The 15,825-nt window shown below is 44.4% G+C and overlaps 1 protein-coding gene across 3 annotated transcripts; it reads right to left on the bottom strand.

Moving 5' to 3' along the window:
- Positions 1 to 1,829: 1,829 nt before the first annotated feature.
- On the bottom strand, positions 1,830 to 15,115 carry LOC119164362 (uncharacterized). Of its 3 annotated transcripts, none has more exons than XM_075871505.1 (2): positions 6,539 to 6,878; positions 1,830 to 3,565 (listed from the first exon to the last, which is right to left on the bottom strand). In XM_075871505.1, exons 1-2 carry the CDS (start codon positions 6,551 to 6,553, stop codon positions 2,369 to 2,371), a joined length of 1,212 nt encoding a protein of 403 aa, XP_075727620.1. In that variant the 5' UTR covers positions 6,554 to 6,878; the 3' UTR covers positions 1,830 to 2,368. The 3 variants fall into 3 exon arrangements, with proteins under 3 accessions (XP_075727620.1, XP_037272439.2, XP_075727619.1); XM_037416542.2 differs by lacking the exon at positions 6,539 to 6,878 and adding an exon at positions 14,675 to 15,115 and having other exon boundaries at positions 1,848 to 3,565; XM_075871504.1 differs by lacking the exons at positions 1,830 to 3,565; positions 6,539 to 6,878 and adding exons at positions 9,526 to 11,033; positions 14,675 to 15,078.
- Between the last annotated feature and the right edge of the window lie 710 nt (positions 15,116 to 15,825).

Raw genomic sequence — 15,825 nt, 5'->3', positions numbered from 1 at the left:
CAGCTACTAGTACCGCCATCTAGTGAACACTGCAAGAACTGAACGAGAGGTGGCTACATACAGGGGACGCACAGCCCACGCCTTAAGGAGCTTCGCTCCTAAAACTCAGTTGTCGTCGGGCCGCGCCGATGGACGCTGGGTCACGCCTGGCGTCAGACCATAGATTTCTCGCGTTTTGCTAACGTCGCGTCGCTGTGCCCAGCGTGCGCGCGAGTCAATATGCTACCTTAGAGTATACTGGGCCCTTCATGATGTGCTCGCGGCGGTTTCGCTAGCTCCACATATACCAAATTAGGTGTGACGTGATGTCAATGGATGACGAAATATACGTCTGGTGCAAACATAATAATCCTGACACGCGCGTCTTGTAAGAACATAACAACATACCACGCTCATAGCGCGCTCGTGGCCGTTTCGCTAGCTCCACATATACTAAATTTAGTATCACGTGACGAGAATAGATGACGAAAGTAAACTGCACATCGAAACATGATAATCATGACACAGAAGTCACGTACGGCATCATTTACCTCCACCTCGTAACGTTGTGCTGATTTTAAAGGGACATATCAGAATTTCTCATTCGTGCTTCGCATATAATCGAATAACACTGTATGTGAGATCTGCCCATTTTTTTTTCTGATAAACTCTATTAAGTTCAAGTCAGTCATGACAAAAACATTGCATTATGACGGTGGACGATATAATTAGGAGATAGACCAATGCTGCTAGGGACGCCACCTACCAACGTTCGCTCATTCTTTAGAAGCTGGGGAAAAACTTTCTTTGGTCGTATAGAGTGCAATGACATAGGCTCTTCGACGGATTCGCTCATTTAGCGTGTAGTGTGCGTGGCCCGAATTACTTTGCATGCGTAACCATCTTTGAAACCACCACAAGCATGAGAAGTGATGTTTTTTTTTTCAATCTACTGGTTAGCTGACGAAACGCCTTTGATGCCGACTGTATCGCCAACTCACGAGGATAGGCTCACCTTAGTTCGAATATGTAACTTTGCGAAATTTCATCCTTCTCAGTCTGGTCGGGCTGCATATTTGTTGGGATTGAATGAAAACACTACTATTGTTGCCGGTTAAGTTACGGGAAATATAACCGGCCGGGGTTATGACCTGTGTATAGAATTATCACTCCGGCACAAGCACTGAAATGACGCCCAAAGGAAGGAGTCGACAACGTTGTAGTATTCCTGCTTTAGGTTTCGAATAATATGTGGATTTTAACGTCCCAAAACCACCATATGATTACGAGAGACGCCATAGTGGAGGGCTCCGGAAATTTCGGCCACCTGTGGTTCTTTAACGTGCACCCAAATCTGAGCACACGGGCCTACAACATTTCCGCCTCCATCGCAAACGTAGCCGCCGCAACAGGGATTCGATCCCACGACCTGCGGGTCAGCAGCCGATTACCTTAGCCACTAGTCCACCACGGCGATGCCTGCTTTAGGTTTCCTTTCAGCGCTGGTGCATGAGTGACAGTTCTACACAAGTGTCAATACTATAATAAAAAAATACATCAAAAAATACCTGCCTTTCACTTTTATGGGCCAGGTACTGGGCAATATTGTTGTTATGAAGTGGTGATGGTAAATGGAGAGTTCATTGAAGATTTTAGCCTTCTTGCAAACACGGAATAGTCGCGCCTAGTTTCACGGTAGTATACGTGAAAAAAAAAACACAAAACCAGCTATCTTAATTTTATCTGTGTATTAGTGGATAACATTGTTTTTGTACAGATCGTAAAGATTTCTGTTTAAATGAGGCATCTCAAATCTAATAGTAAACATTAACATTATTTTCTTCGTAAACATACTTTATTGAGGAAAAAAAAAGAGTTTGATGTTTGATCTCGGGCTTCAGTGTGGATGTATGCGCCTGTATGCCCCAATAACGTATCGATCATCAATCAGATCCCGCAAACTTTTGTGGCCTACTGTAGACGGCTATAAAGGATGTGTTATCAGATTGTTCGTCAAGTAGTCGCTCAATAACATTATTTGCGCTGCCCTAAGTAAGGTAAGACCTGACTGTTTGATGAATAACAGAGATTGATTGTTTGATATGTGGGTTTTAACGTCCCAAAAACCACCATATGATTATGAGAGACGCCGTAGTGAAGGGCTCCGGAAATTTCGACCACCTGTGGTTCTTTAACGTGCACCCAAATCTGAGCACACGGACCTACAACATTTCCGCCTCCATCGCAAACGTAGCCACCGCAACAGGGATTCGATCCCGCGACCTGCGGGTGAGCAGGCGAGTACCTTAGCCACTAGACCACCGTGGCAGGGCATCAATATCAGAGATGAATGTTCATAGTGGATGCCTTGCTAACTTGATGAAATGTGTCAATACGAAAATGTGATGCACATCTTAAGCACGTCCCTTTCAAGGGCGCCGCTGCTATTGATGTCCTGGACGTTTAGAATGTCTGAACCAAACAACCCTCTATACGCCAAAGGATCCACATGAGTGAGCTTTAACTCATTCCTTGCGGCGCACTTCTCTCTGTTGATGAAAAACAAAGTCGCATGACTGGGTAAGACAGCGAGAGTCGCGCCATCTACTCCAGACAAGAAGACCGTAATCCATAACTGATTGCAGCCTCCAGGATCATGGAGCATCATTAGGCGCATGTCGTATCTGCACTCAACAGTGATAACGGTACAGGCCTTAAAAAACCTGCGCTCTTCTATTGCGACGCTGAGAACCGACCACTCACACACGCACCACACCACTTTGACGGGGATCTTCAGTTCATTCTCGAAAAGACGGATGGTCGTCCTCAGAGGATACTCTTCGCAGGAAGACTGTTCGTCCCAAAAGGATAAGAGCTCACAGCTTTGAACCTCGGACAAGCCATGCGAGGCTGCACATTCCGCCACAGCTGTTTCAAGGTGGACCTTGTCCGTCAATTGTTCAATTAATCCGACCACCATTTGCATATCAGCCTTCAGCACTTGCAGTTTCTTTGCGTTTTCTTCTCTCTCCTTTAGTTCTTGTTGTTCTGCGAGTTCTAACGATTCCAATTGATCGGTGGCCCTCTCGATTGCGTCCAACTCCATGCGCAAGCTTTCTTTGCAATTATTCACATCTGCTATTTGATTCTCGTGCGCTCCGCTGCTTCTTTCTATCTGAGTCAATGCCTGTTGCGTCAGCTCCGGCATCTGTGTAGCTTGAACTGCCGTTTTCGATAGGTGCCTGGCACATTCGCCATGCTCTACCGCCACTCTTTGAAGACTTGTAGCCAGGAACGCATCATTGGGTGATGCGTTTCGAAATGCCGTTGATATCCCACAGACACCTTCCCGAATGAGTAGCAGTTCATTCGAGTCTTTCTCGCCGGGCGGCGTTGTAGAACTTAGCCTCAAAACAAAGTTCAAACATTGTGATTCAAGGTGTGCGATGATGTCTTTCCGAAGCACCGTTGACGAACACCTCGGACAGCACACAGTGTGGTACCCACATTCTTTGTGAAAGTGCTCCGCTATGCTTGAGACTTCGGCGATGATCTCGCAACCATTCAGCCTGTTCCAGCAGCTGACCTGTCGTAATAGAAGACAGAGACATAAACCGGTAAACCTTTGGGCAGACATGGAAAATAAGACATAGAGCTTGTATTAAGGGTCAGTTTGATAGACTGCATTACAAGGTACTTTATTAATAATAATGTCATCTGCACTCTGTCTTTAACGAAAGATAAATAGTTTTAGAAGTGGGTGAACTAATACGAATGCCGCGTGTTAGAAATCAGTCTTGAAGGGAGCGAATGCTGACGCTGACTTTAACGAAGCTTGCTATCGCGTGAGTTCAATGAGCGAAAATCTGCGAAATTTGACTTAAGACATGCTTGGACGTAAAAACAGCACAAACATGCCAAAAAAAAACAAAAGAAAAGATGACAAGGCACTGAACTCGCAACTAAATTTTTTTTGGAAGGAACACACACTTATATCATGCAGTCATATATTGTCCGTATATTTGCACTGTTTTTACATGCAAGCATGAACCACCAACCAGCCCAACTTTCGCTTCTAGTGACTGAGGACATGTTAGGTGAGCGAATCGTCATGGATGTGTCGGTGTTCTTACGTTTGGAGCATTGGTAGTCTGTGATGACAGATTAATGATAAATCATGCCTGTCATTTATCAGCAATTACAAAGACCTTAACGTAAGTACAACCTCGTTGATACCTTTCCAAAAAAAGAACGTGAAAAAAAAACGTAAGATCTGCGAACTCGTAAAATCAGAATCATGTGATCCAAATTGGTTTAATGTACTTTTCGCGATTGCGTAATTGTATAAGCAGAAACTTGTCAAAAGGGTTATGTGAAACGCAATACCTAAGCATCGTCAAGCATGCTGTAAATTCAATACAGCGTGCACAGAATCACAAGCAAACAAGACATACAAGTTTTTAAGAGATTGTCGGGTGCACGTAAAGGTGTATTTTCGTTTAACGTGAGTCTACTGCCGTGTGTTCGAAGGAATATGGAAATCACATGGCCGTCTTCATTGTGTGCTTCAGCGCAGTCATCAATAATCCAAAGGTGGCGCGAAGCTGCAATGCAACATTTAAGTACCCACATTACAAGAGCTTTTTTTCTCATAGAGCACTCGACAGCTATGTATCCGGCCGTTATGGCAGCAAGTTGCAAATCTGTTTTTTGTTTGCTGCTGTCCTAGCATTTGTTTGCCGATAAATGCTAAAACGAAGAAATCTGAATCTGAGTCCTGTCAGCATTCCGTTGCGGACTCTTACAAGTGGTATGTCGTGCCACAGAGCTAGTCGCACTTTTGGTTTCACACGAATTGATCGCGCTGTCTGCATTCACTGCTAATTTTAAGCGCGAAAGTTCGTGCGGTGTTGTTTCAGACAAATAAACTTATACATAAGGTATAGTTGTATGTGCAGTTGCAGATGAAGACGCTTTTTCATGTGCGCTATAAGTGCTGTCTCCTCACTGAACAGAAAATCTACTGTGTCTCATCGGAGCGAAAAATGAGAGATCGGATTCCTTCGCTTTTGAAGTGTAATTAAGGGTTGTGTAGAAATTGTTTTTCTGAGCAGTGACAGATTGTGGCAATCGAAATAAACATGCGTGTTGTCTATATTTTCATGGGGTCATGATGTCGTCGTAGGCTGCAGATGGCGTGTCCATAATGAAACTTGTTATTTGGCTGAACTCGTGGCCGGGAAATGAAAACTCATACTGCATGCAAGCAATGCATTCTGTACACTAATATTGGTGAGCAGAGAGTCAGCCTCTGATAAAACTGATCGCGGGAAGACGCGTAGGCAATATTACACGTGACATCGAACATTTCAGCGTTTTCGCTCGTGGCCGTACTTGTTCGAGAATAAAACTCAGCTGTCGGCGCTTGTGCACTCAAACAGAATCAACGACCTTAAAGGAGTCTGGTATGTTCCTATAGACATTCTGGTACGGTTTGGGCTAGGTAGTATCCACACACAAAAGGGGCCGATAACGTAACACCAAGAAAGAAGAGTGTGTGAAAACATACGCTGTGACAAACATTATCGAGGAGGAAGAAAATGGAGGATGTAGCATCCGTTAAACCTGTTCCTCGGCTGAGATGATGTGAAACAGTAGCTTCGCTCTCTTTACACGAAACCGTCATGTTTCACATTATGTTCCCTGGAATCACTCCCTCTTGACGATTCTATAGAAGATGAACATAAGAAGTAATTGCTTTCACGAAAGTGTTTTGATCCGTATCTACTAAAGCTTACTGGCGTATATGACTTCCAGCATGTGGTAGCCATTATTAGCGTATAGCTAGAATTGGAAAAAAATATATGCGTCAGACTGTTTTACTAAAAGTAAAATGCAGTACTCTCACATCTGTTCAAAGGAACGGCGTATGATATCTTCTGATAAACAGACAGACAGGTAAACAGAAAGGCAGGCAGGCACACCTTTTCTCTGAATTTCGGAGCTGTTACTAAGGTCAATCGCGGTTGCTATCTCTTCTAGGTCGTTATTCCTGACTCATATATGGAATAAACACATACGCCCATGTAACACGTAAAGTCAAACTCAAATATGCGCATATGTATATTTCACACACACACACACACACACACACACACACACACACACACACACACACACACACACACACACACACACACACACACACACACACACACACACACACACACACACACACACACACACACACACACACACACACACACACACACACACACACACACACACACACACACACACACACACACACACACACACACACACACACACACACACACACACACACACACACACACACCTATATAAATTGAAAAGAGACAGAACATCACCTAATAGCTACATATCTGTGTATGTGTCCTATATTTCTTGCCGTTTACAGAGTGGGGTATTGAAGAACTCGCTTTTTTATCTTTCTGATTTTCGATTACCATTTGGGGACAACGGAGAAGAGGCTAATGACTAGGTGCTTATGAGAAAGCGTGTACGACTCGTGTCCTACCTGATTGTTCATCATTTTCTATGGTGGAAACTCCATCCAATGGACTTCGCTTTTCGTACACAGGTCGCCATCAATGACACACGCATTGCTTCCCCTCGACTTCCAACACTCGTAGCAGGGCTCGCACAGAACATGGCGACACGTTAAGAAGGCGGTCTTCCTGGCAACAACTCTGCAGGCGCTGCACACCCTGATGTCGTCGATGGGTTTAGTAAAGTGCAGGGTGATCCAGTCGAGGCTTTCGGAAAAGCCGAACACAGCGTGAGAATGAATCCCTGGAGGCATGACTGCATGGGCACAGCCTGCTTTGTCGACGCAGGTAGAGCTGTGAATATCTATATCTGGCCACCGTCGTCAAATGCTCCAAGCCATTACCTGGATTTTCTTTTACAGCTATCGCGTAGCCACGGCAACGACTAGAGCCTTGTTTACCCTGGCGATAACACGTTCCCAGGTTGCAGGCCAAGAATGATCGGCGGAAATCCGAACTAACGGTTGTTGGTGTTAAAGGCAACTGAAAAGTAGGGTGTGCATGCTGTAAGCGCAAACGATCAGAGCTCCAAAAGTTTAAATGAGTAATTTATCATCAAACTTCAAATTAGTGGTTGATGACAGTAAAGATGATTATAAAAACTTTACTTGGTTCCAGAGAAAACATAGTCCTCACGCCACCCGGATAGTGCGCGGTTATCTCACATTTTGAGAGAGATAGGTTTATTTGCGGAAAGGCAGAGAGGACGGCCTGAGCGATCGCTTGCTGGAGGAGGGTCAGTTGGCGCTTATGGACTCGTAGAAGTACCTTCGGTGGTTGGAGTACGAAGACTTGTGCGTAGGTGGGCATAATCGATGGTTGACTCAGTCGCAGGGGTGGAATGTGTGGTGTGCTCTGCCGTAGGCGGCCACTTTATTGGCCAGAATGAAAGCGTAGTGGGGACGGTTGCCTGCATCCGTTCCTCCAGGCGCTGGGGCTCTTTCTAGTATCACTACATCGTGGCTCGCACGTCACGAGCCACGCCTCACTGTTCTTCTTTTGTGTGGCAGCTGGCAAAGACTGGCATGACACGAATATATATGCCAAAATGGAGCATCATCTGCTCGGGAGCTATTATAAAAAAGTCTGCGTAACGCGTGCCCTACCTGATTATTCATAATTTTCTCCACAGGAAACTGCATTCAATGGACTTCATGTTAAGGACAAGGGTCAAAATCAAAGAAAGAAACATGGAGGCACCTTGAATTCCAACGCTTGTAGCAGGACTCGCGTAAAACATGGTGGCACGTAGGAAAATGGTCTCCCACACAACGACCTCGCAAGCTCTGCACACCCTAATATCGTCGATAGGTTTCACGAAGTGCACTTTGATTCATTCTAGGGTTACAGAAAATCCAAGTGCAACCTGAGAGTAAATCTCTAGAGGCGTGGCTACAAGTGATTGCATAGGCACCACCTTTGGCACTGCATCCAGGCAAATGGAGATGCGAGTCTCTATATCTGGTGACCGTGCACGGATGTTTCAACCACTTGGATTTGCCCTAACATCTATTGCGCAATTTTTGGAGTGCTCCACTGCAGCGTCTTTCCTAATCATATGGTCGTTTTGAGACGTTAAACCTCACATATCAGTGTATCATTTTGAATCAAGTCGCATATGCGGAGCGAAACACCAACCATCAGAGTTTATCCTTTATAGATGAGTAATTAGTCATCTCAGTTTTTTCTGGTCTAATTAGCGGATATTCTAATTGGGAAGACGTTCTCTTTGCTAAACGTGCCCATACAGTGTCCATTTCCTCTTTCAACGCTAAAACTCTCCCGGCGTATTGCTTCGTTTCCCTCATTTCACCTTTGCTTGCGGTGTCGCAAGACCTCAGCTCCTCGGCGGCCTTCCTTATTTTAAATTACTCTGTATGCAAGTTTATTTTGGCAGGTCTTCAAGTATACAATTTGCCTCAAGCGTTGTTCATTGCTGCCTTCCACCTTACTTAATGGCAGCTTTGTCACCTGCATCGACTTAGGGACAGCATGAGCCTTACACGTTTCCTTGATAAGCCTCAACATATAGGTCCATTTTAGTAGGGATCAACGCAACAACACTCTTCCCTGCACGTTATTTTCGTTGGGAACAGTGATCCTTTACGTTATGATTAGCCTATGTCTAGGTTGAATTTCATTCTAAAAACATTCTTTGTGAGTCACAGATGTTCCGACTATAGCAAGCTTTTCAATACCGGGACCACAACGAAAAACAAGACTACGCCATAAGGAACTTCTCCCCTGAACTCCGCCTGTCCCTTGTTTATTTGCCTAAGGTGACGATAAGACTTGAGCTATCTTCCGCATATTTTAAGTTGATTTTATGGGTTAGCAACCCCTCACCGGCATGTGAAAATTTTCTGCGCCCCACGCAGTGTAGCGCCGCCACCTGAGCCATGAGCATCTGGATATTCGGGCAACACCTCATGCGATGTTGCAGTGCTTCGATGGTCGGCCCACCGTTGACCTAGTGACAATGCTATGTGGAGACGTCAGCACATAGCATCACTTCATGAAGACCCGTCATAGTGACGCACGATGACGTCACCAGTGAAACCGTGGGGATGTCCTGTAGTGAAGTAATCCCATAGTGATGACGTTTGCCTCTTTAACGTTGACTCCACCCTGTTGGTTACTCTTCGAATGTGGTGAAACATCTAGGGCTTTCCCCTTAATGAACTACATTACAAGTGCAAATACCTTAAAAATGCTCTTTCAGGGGCAAACGTATACGCTCGGCAAAATGCCTTTTTCAACAAAGCAGAAATCTTGTAAGGATAGGTGATTCAATTATATTGACAAACATTAAGAAGCGTTTCTGCATAGCTTCTTTTAATTCAAAACCAGAAGGAGACAGTGGTGTCGGCCTGAGTATAGATCAGCCCGCCTTTGCGTGGTTAAGGCATTGTAAATAATTAAAGAAACGGAAAAGGTCTTAAGAAAAGAACTCACGTAAACAGACAAATTTGAGAACATTTTATTTCTTGCGACATCAATAATTAAAGCCATCAGTCTACGGACAAACTTGGGAACAACCTTTATTGCAGGCGACCGTGTCGCATGCCGTCGACGAGTAACAACAGTATGCTCTTTCATAAAATATATCGGCTGTTGATTGCATATTTCAAAACAAAAGAACCAGGTACTTAGTTCTAGGCTGTTTGTTATTACAGAGAAGCTTCAGCTGTCACAACATTCAGTTGCATCAGTCTTAGTAGTTTCGTGACAGATATTCATGAGCTTAGTAGAAGCAATGGGCACAGTAACGTCGTAGTGTTAATACAAAAATGTGAAGCACAATTTAAGCACGTCGCCCTGAATGATTGCATTGCGCTTAAGATCACTTAGAGTTAAAGGATCTGACACAAATATGTCTAACGAAAGGTACTCGCATCTTCTTTTGAGATGAATCTCGTACGGCGTGGCACCTTTCTTTCTGTTCATAAACAACAACTTCACGCTTTTGGGGTTGGGGGCATTACCTCCTCCAAAAGTCAACAGATACCGGAACCCTTCGTCGGGTATTAAGTCGTTGCGTAGTGTTAAATATAAAGAGTACCCATAATCAAAACAAATAGAGGTTTGAGCTGAAATAAGACTGTCGCCTTTAATCCCGGCTCTAAGGATCCACCACTCACACAGACACCACACAATTTTCACAGGAACATACTTTGCATTAACAAAAACGCGGGTCGTCGCCTCAAGTAGCAATAAATTGCGAGTATGTATACGCGACCAGTGAGAGAGGGCGTAGTAGCTTCGAACCTCAAACAAACCATCGACGGCTACACTTTTGGGTACGCCTACTTCAGGGAACAACTCACAGATACCTTCTCCCAGTATGTTTGATATGCTTTGAATTTCCTTATGGATCACTTGCAATGTTTCGGTCCATTCTTCTCGCTCCCTTATTTCCTGTTGATTTATGCTTTCGCAAGCCCCCAACTCATCGGCGGCTCTCTGGATCTCCTCCAACTCCGCGCACAAAGCGTCTTTGCATGTCTTTATATCTTCAATTTCACTCACGTAATCTTCACTGCTTTGTTCGACTTCACTCAACGTCTGCTTCGTCACCTGCGAAAACTGAGAAACTTCAGCCGATATCTTGCAAAGGTGGTCGACATTTTCCACGCCAGTTTCTGTAATTTCTCGAAAACTTGTCACCGCCAAGACATCGTTGTCGGAGGCGCTTCGAAATGCCATTTCCATGCCACGGACACCTTCCCGAATGTCGTTTAGCTCCTTCGACAGCCCCTCGCTCGGTGACGTCACTAAGCTTATCCTCAAGACGTAGTCCACACATTGTGATTCAAGGTGTGCTATTATGTCTTTCCTGAGCACCATCGAGGTACACTTATGACAGCACGTGGAGTGGTAGGCGCAGTCTCTGTGGAAGTGCTCCGCTATGCTTGAGACATCAGTGATGGTCTCGCAACCATTCTTCCTGTTCCAGCAGGTGACCTGTCATAGGAGATGAAAAAGATGCATACATGAACACCACCAGGAGTTTCTCCGCTGAACTTCAAAGTTTCCCAGGTCTGCTCTGTCGCAGACGCCTCACCGTCCTTCATTGCAATGAGACTGACTCTCTGTCTGGTATATTTAGAGAAGCGAAATGTTTGCAAATTAAAGAAGGATAGCTAAAAGAATCATGCGGAAATATTCGCCCAACTTTCTCACTTCCGATTGTTCTTTTTTTATTTAGTACTGCCAGACTAAAACTCACGCTAGGAACGTTTGCAGTTTCTTATGTGATTCACTACGTGAAGCTAACGGAAATAAATTTCGAGGTTCTTTTTACAGGAGTGCTATGCAGGATGGTCCGAGCTTCTCGGGCAGGCAAGTTGTCTTTGAGCTCGCTCTGCGGTGGCCACGGCACGAAGTCAGTGTAAAGTGCGTGATAGTACCACTGATAAAAGGGGCTACAAGAAACACACGTGGTGACAAAAACGCATGTTGAGCGTTTGCGGGGGTTATCTAAGAAACGCCGATTGTGTGCGTTCACGTCAGCGCCGTCCGCAGTCAGCATTATAGCAGCGCAGAACCGTCAGCCTAATTGTAGCGCTGTGTCTTTGCCAACTCAACACGCGCCTCCCGCAGGCATGTTCGAGTGCGTTTGTTCTCTTTTGGGCAAGTTTATTACGTTGCATCTGCAGCGTGAAGATTTCCACACTCGAAGGACGCAAAGGGACACTCAGCACTTCTATCAAATATTGCAGATAAATATGAAGGACAGGTTTTCACCAGGGGCGCTCGCATCGTGGCGACAACACGGCTGTGAGTCAGTACGTCGTGAGTGCAGGTAAATTGAATGCGATACGAAGTAGCTACGTCATGATGTAACTTTTGCTTCAGCGTGCGTGTAGGCTTAGTCGGTGCGAGAAAGCTGATATACGAATCGTGCACTGCCCCTCGGCAGAAGCACAAGTGGCGGGTGGATCAGATATTGGCCGCAAAGCGTCTGTCAGTCGAACTGTCTGACGCATGAACTCGAATACGAACTCGTTGATTCTGAAAAAGGCACGAGTTTAATTCGTGACTGTCACGTTGCCTGTATAACTGTTCAGCATTTGATGCGCTGGACACTGAGCAGCAGCTTCTGTGCGTATAAAATATTTGGGTCATCTTCCACTGCCACAGAGAAGGATGTGACAACCTAGTTTCTTCCAGCCTTTTATTTCGGAAATCTACTCATCTGTTCATTTGTCTCCTTCTTATTCCTGTTGTCCATGTTAAAAATTGCGCTACTTAACCTTACTGTAAAATGATCACCTGCTTGGTCTGCTTCGAAGTGAAGGCTGCATCAGCTCTGTCTTAGTTTTCATTACACCTAATTACCATGGGCCTAGTGGACAAAAATGAGCTAACTTATCTTAACTGGTAAGATTTCAATTGAAATGTCACTAATTACTACGTTGGTAATTAGCAAAGATATCATTAGTATAAAGCTATTAAAAGTAAACGATACCAATTGTCATCATATTAGTGATGTCTAGTTAGCATGGTTTACTTGGCATGCTCATAATTAACATCGTTTTAATTAGCATAATTTAGGTATGCATGTTAGCCCGATTCTAGTTTTACATAGCTTTATTACTAGGGTCTTATTAGAATTCGGTGCAAATACCTCGGTTTTACCCCGACTTGACCTAATTACCTTGGTCATAGCATGTCCAGGCCTAACTGGCCACGTATACCACCCAGCCAATAGCTAATTAGGTGGCCACACCCGCTCGGGTGCTAGCGAACGATGAGGGCGACAAAAAGGGCGCGCAACAGTTGAGAAGCGCGCTTGAATCTGAAAGGCCGACCATGGTGATTAACACAGGACGTCAGGTTTCGCTACAGTCGCGTTGTAACACGTTGTGAAGCTCTCGACCGGAATGAATGTCAGAGGCCTCCGGACTGATTATTCTAAAGTAGACGTAGTGGGGACATTAAAAGCTTCAAAATGAATTTAAACAGCCCGTTTTTAAAAAAAAACACCAAGAAAAGCTTCTGACACTTTTTTTGCATTGGTGCACTTCTGCACTCAGTGGAACGACAAACTAATGAAAGAAGACGCCTCTGGCTTGAAAACTCTACCCAACATTGTCGCCCGTCCTTGATACGACGGTGGGTTTTATCGTAACCAATGAAAAAGCAGCGCACTGAGGGGTGGATGTGAATTTTATGCACGGTTGGCTGATTCGAAAGGGGGCGTCAACAGAGCTCGGAAAGATCCCGAGTTTCGCCAAGCTCGGGCGATATTGCATAGCACCGCCGTTCAGTTTATAAACCATAATGGTTCATAATGCATTTCTATTTTTCTTTGATTGTGTCCATAAGGAAATGCGGAAACTTTATAAAGCTACAATAATTATAATATATTCGATTTAGCTTTCTAAAACAAAATGACATGCGCCTCTTGGACGTTCCAAGCGGTGTAGAGTGCCAGATACTTCAGCAAAAACTAACCAGTCAACGAACATTAGTAATGTGGAGAGAGCATTTGTTGCAGTCCAGTTCACAAAGCTGCGTGTAAAATTTTCTTTCTACTAACGTCAGAAAGCAGCGTGTTTGCAATGTAACGCAACCACGAGTAATAACCGAAATTATACGTATTACGGATGTTAAAATCAGCCTGGAAAAATGGTGCCCACTAAGACAAGCTTTGAAAACGCTACCGTATTAATCTCCAAAACGTGGCGGAAGAAGAGCTTGGTTTAAACCGTTTAACCAACTGCACTCCCACAGACTTTATTTTATTAGAAGATTGCTGATCTTTGCACGGGACCATCAACACAGCTGTTAGCATACTTTTGGTATCTATCTATCTATCTATCTATCTATCTATCTATCTATCTATCTATCTATCTATCTATCTATCTATCTATCTATCTATCTATCTATCTATCTATCTATCTATCTATCTATCTATCTATCTATCTATCTATCTATCTATCTATCTATCTATCTATCTATCTATCTATCTATCTATCTATCTATCTATCTATCTATCTATCTATCTATCTATCTATCTATCTATCTATCTATCTATCTATCTATCTATCTATCTATCTATCTATCTATCTATCTATCTCCTGTGAAAGTGTTGGTGGTCCTTCTCTTTAAATAGTTCCGTACTGTTCTCACGTCATTTACAAAGCACGCAGAAGCGCTTGAACCCGGTGTACTTAGATTTACGTGCATATCTAGGAGCCTCAGGTGGTCAACATTTCGGAAGCCCTTTACTTGGCATCCGTCACAATCATATCGTGCTTACGTGACGTTGAGCGCTAATGATTTTTAACTATTAGCATTACTATTAAAGCTTCTTCGATTATGTACTCCTTCAAGCACTTCCTCTTTGAAATCTTATCTAAGCCTAGTTTGAGATAGCAAGGCTTCCACAAAAATGTCTGTTTTGATCTGCAGACGTCAATATTTTCGCGTTAGAGCTTGAAAAGAGCTCTGGCTTTCCCTTCCTAGTTACAGAGCAGCCACGTGGAGGTTTTCCGCTGTTTGAGTTCCCGACCCTACTTCTTTTTGTTATACAGTAAAACAGTTGAACGTCAGCGCGCGAGCTGATTACAGATACCCAAGTGTTACCTGTCTCCTACCTGATTCTTCTGCATTTTCTCCACCGGAAATTCCATCCAATGGACTTCGTTTTCTGGACACAGGTCGCCATCGAGGAAGCAAACGGGGCTGCCCCTAGACTTCCACTGCTCATAGCAAGGCTCGCATAGGACATGGCGACACGCTAGGAAGGCCGTCTTCCTGGCAACAACTCTGCATGCGCTGCACACTCTGATGTCATTGATTGGTTGGACGAAGTCCAGCGTGCTCCAGTCAAGGTGTTCAGAGAATCCAAAAACAGCGTGAGAGTAAATCTCAGGAGGCATGTCTACTGCACAGACACCACCCCTAGCGCTGTATCCAGGTGGCGCGAGTGTCTTTATCTGGCGACCTTTGTCGAGCGGCTGCTGTGTGTGTCTGGACTTGCCCTTATAGTTATCACGTTGGCGTGACGACGACCAGAGCCTTGTTTACGCTGCCGATAACACGTTCCTCTTTATCGCCATGCGAACCGTCGGCAGAAGCAGCAACGAACGGCCACTGGTGATAATGCAGAGTTTTAGAAGAGCGCGAGTCAAGGCTTTGTGTTTGCGTTGCACATGCGTCGTACGCACACCTCTTGCGGGCTCCCGTAGAGTGACGAACGCAAACGCTACGCCCGCAACGCCCGCTAACTTTACCTACGTCATTCGAAAGTTCCCTAATAACAAACGAGACGCCAGTGGCGTAATGGCGAGAAAAACCCGAATTATCAGAGCCCCGTGGGTTGATATGAGTAATTTGGCATCTAGATTCGATTAAGCGTATATTCGTGTTGTGTTTATACATCCCCGTAACAAGCGCCAACACTTCTTCGTAAACATTTTAGCTTTGTGTGGGGAAGTATCATTCCCTACTTAATTATATTCAATTTTTAGGGCATCTAAATTTAGTTCCTTATAAACCATAATGCTTTGTTACATTATCAATGTTTTCCCTTGGTCATTCCAATGAGTTATATCATTCACCCTTTCTTTCTCAATATATATTGAATATAAAACAGGTATATTTCAAAAATGAAGTGCTGGTCATTCCATCTGCGATTCGTCAATGACTGACTGATTAGCTGACCAACGACGTGGATTGAAGTTTTCTTATTCACCAAATAACGTGCGCAAATGAAACCTTTTTCTGTGCCACGCAATGAGAAGTC

The sequence above is a fragment of the Rhipicephalus microplus genome, chromosome 8 (assembly GCF_043290135.1).
Source record: "Rhipicephalus microplus isolate Deutch F79 chromosome 8, USDA_Rmic, whole genome shotgun sequence".
Lineage (NCBI taxonomy): Eukaryota > Metazoa > Arthropoda > Arachnida > Ixodida > Ixodidae > Rhipicephalus > Rhipicephalus microplus.
Note: the sequence above shows the minus strand (reverse complement) of the source record. Positions and strands in the feature narration are given on the sequence as shown.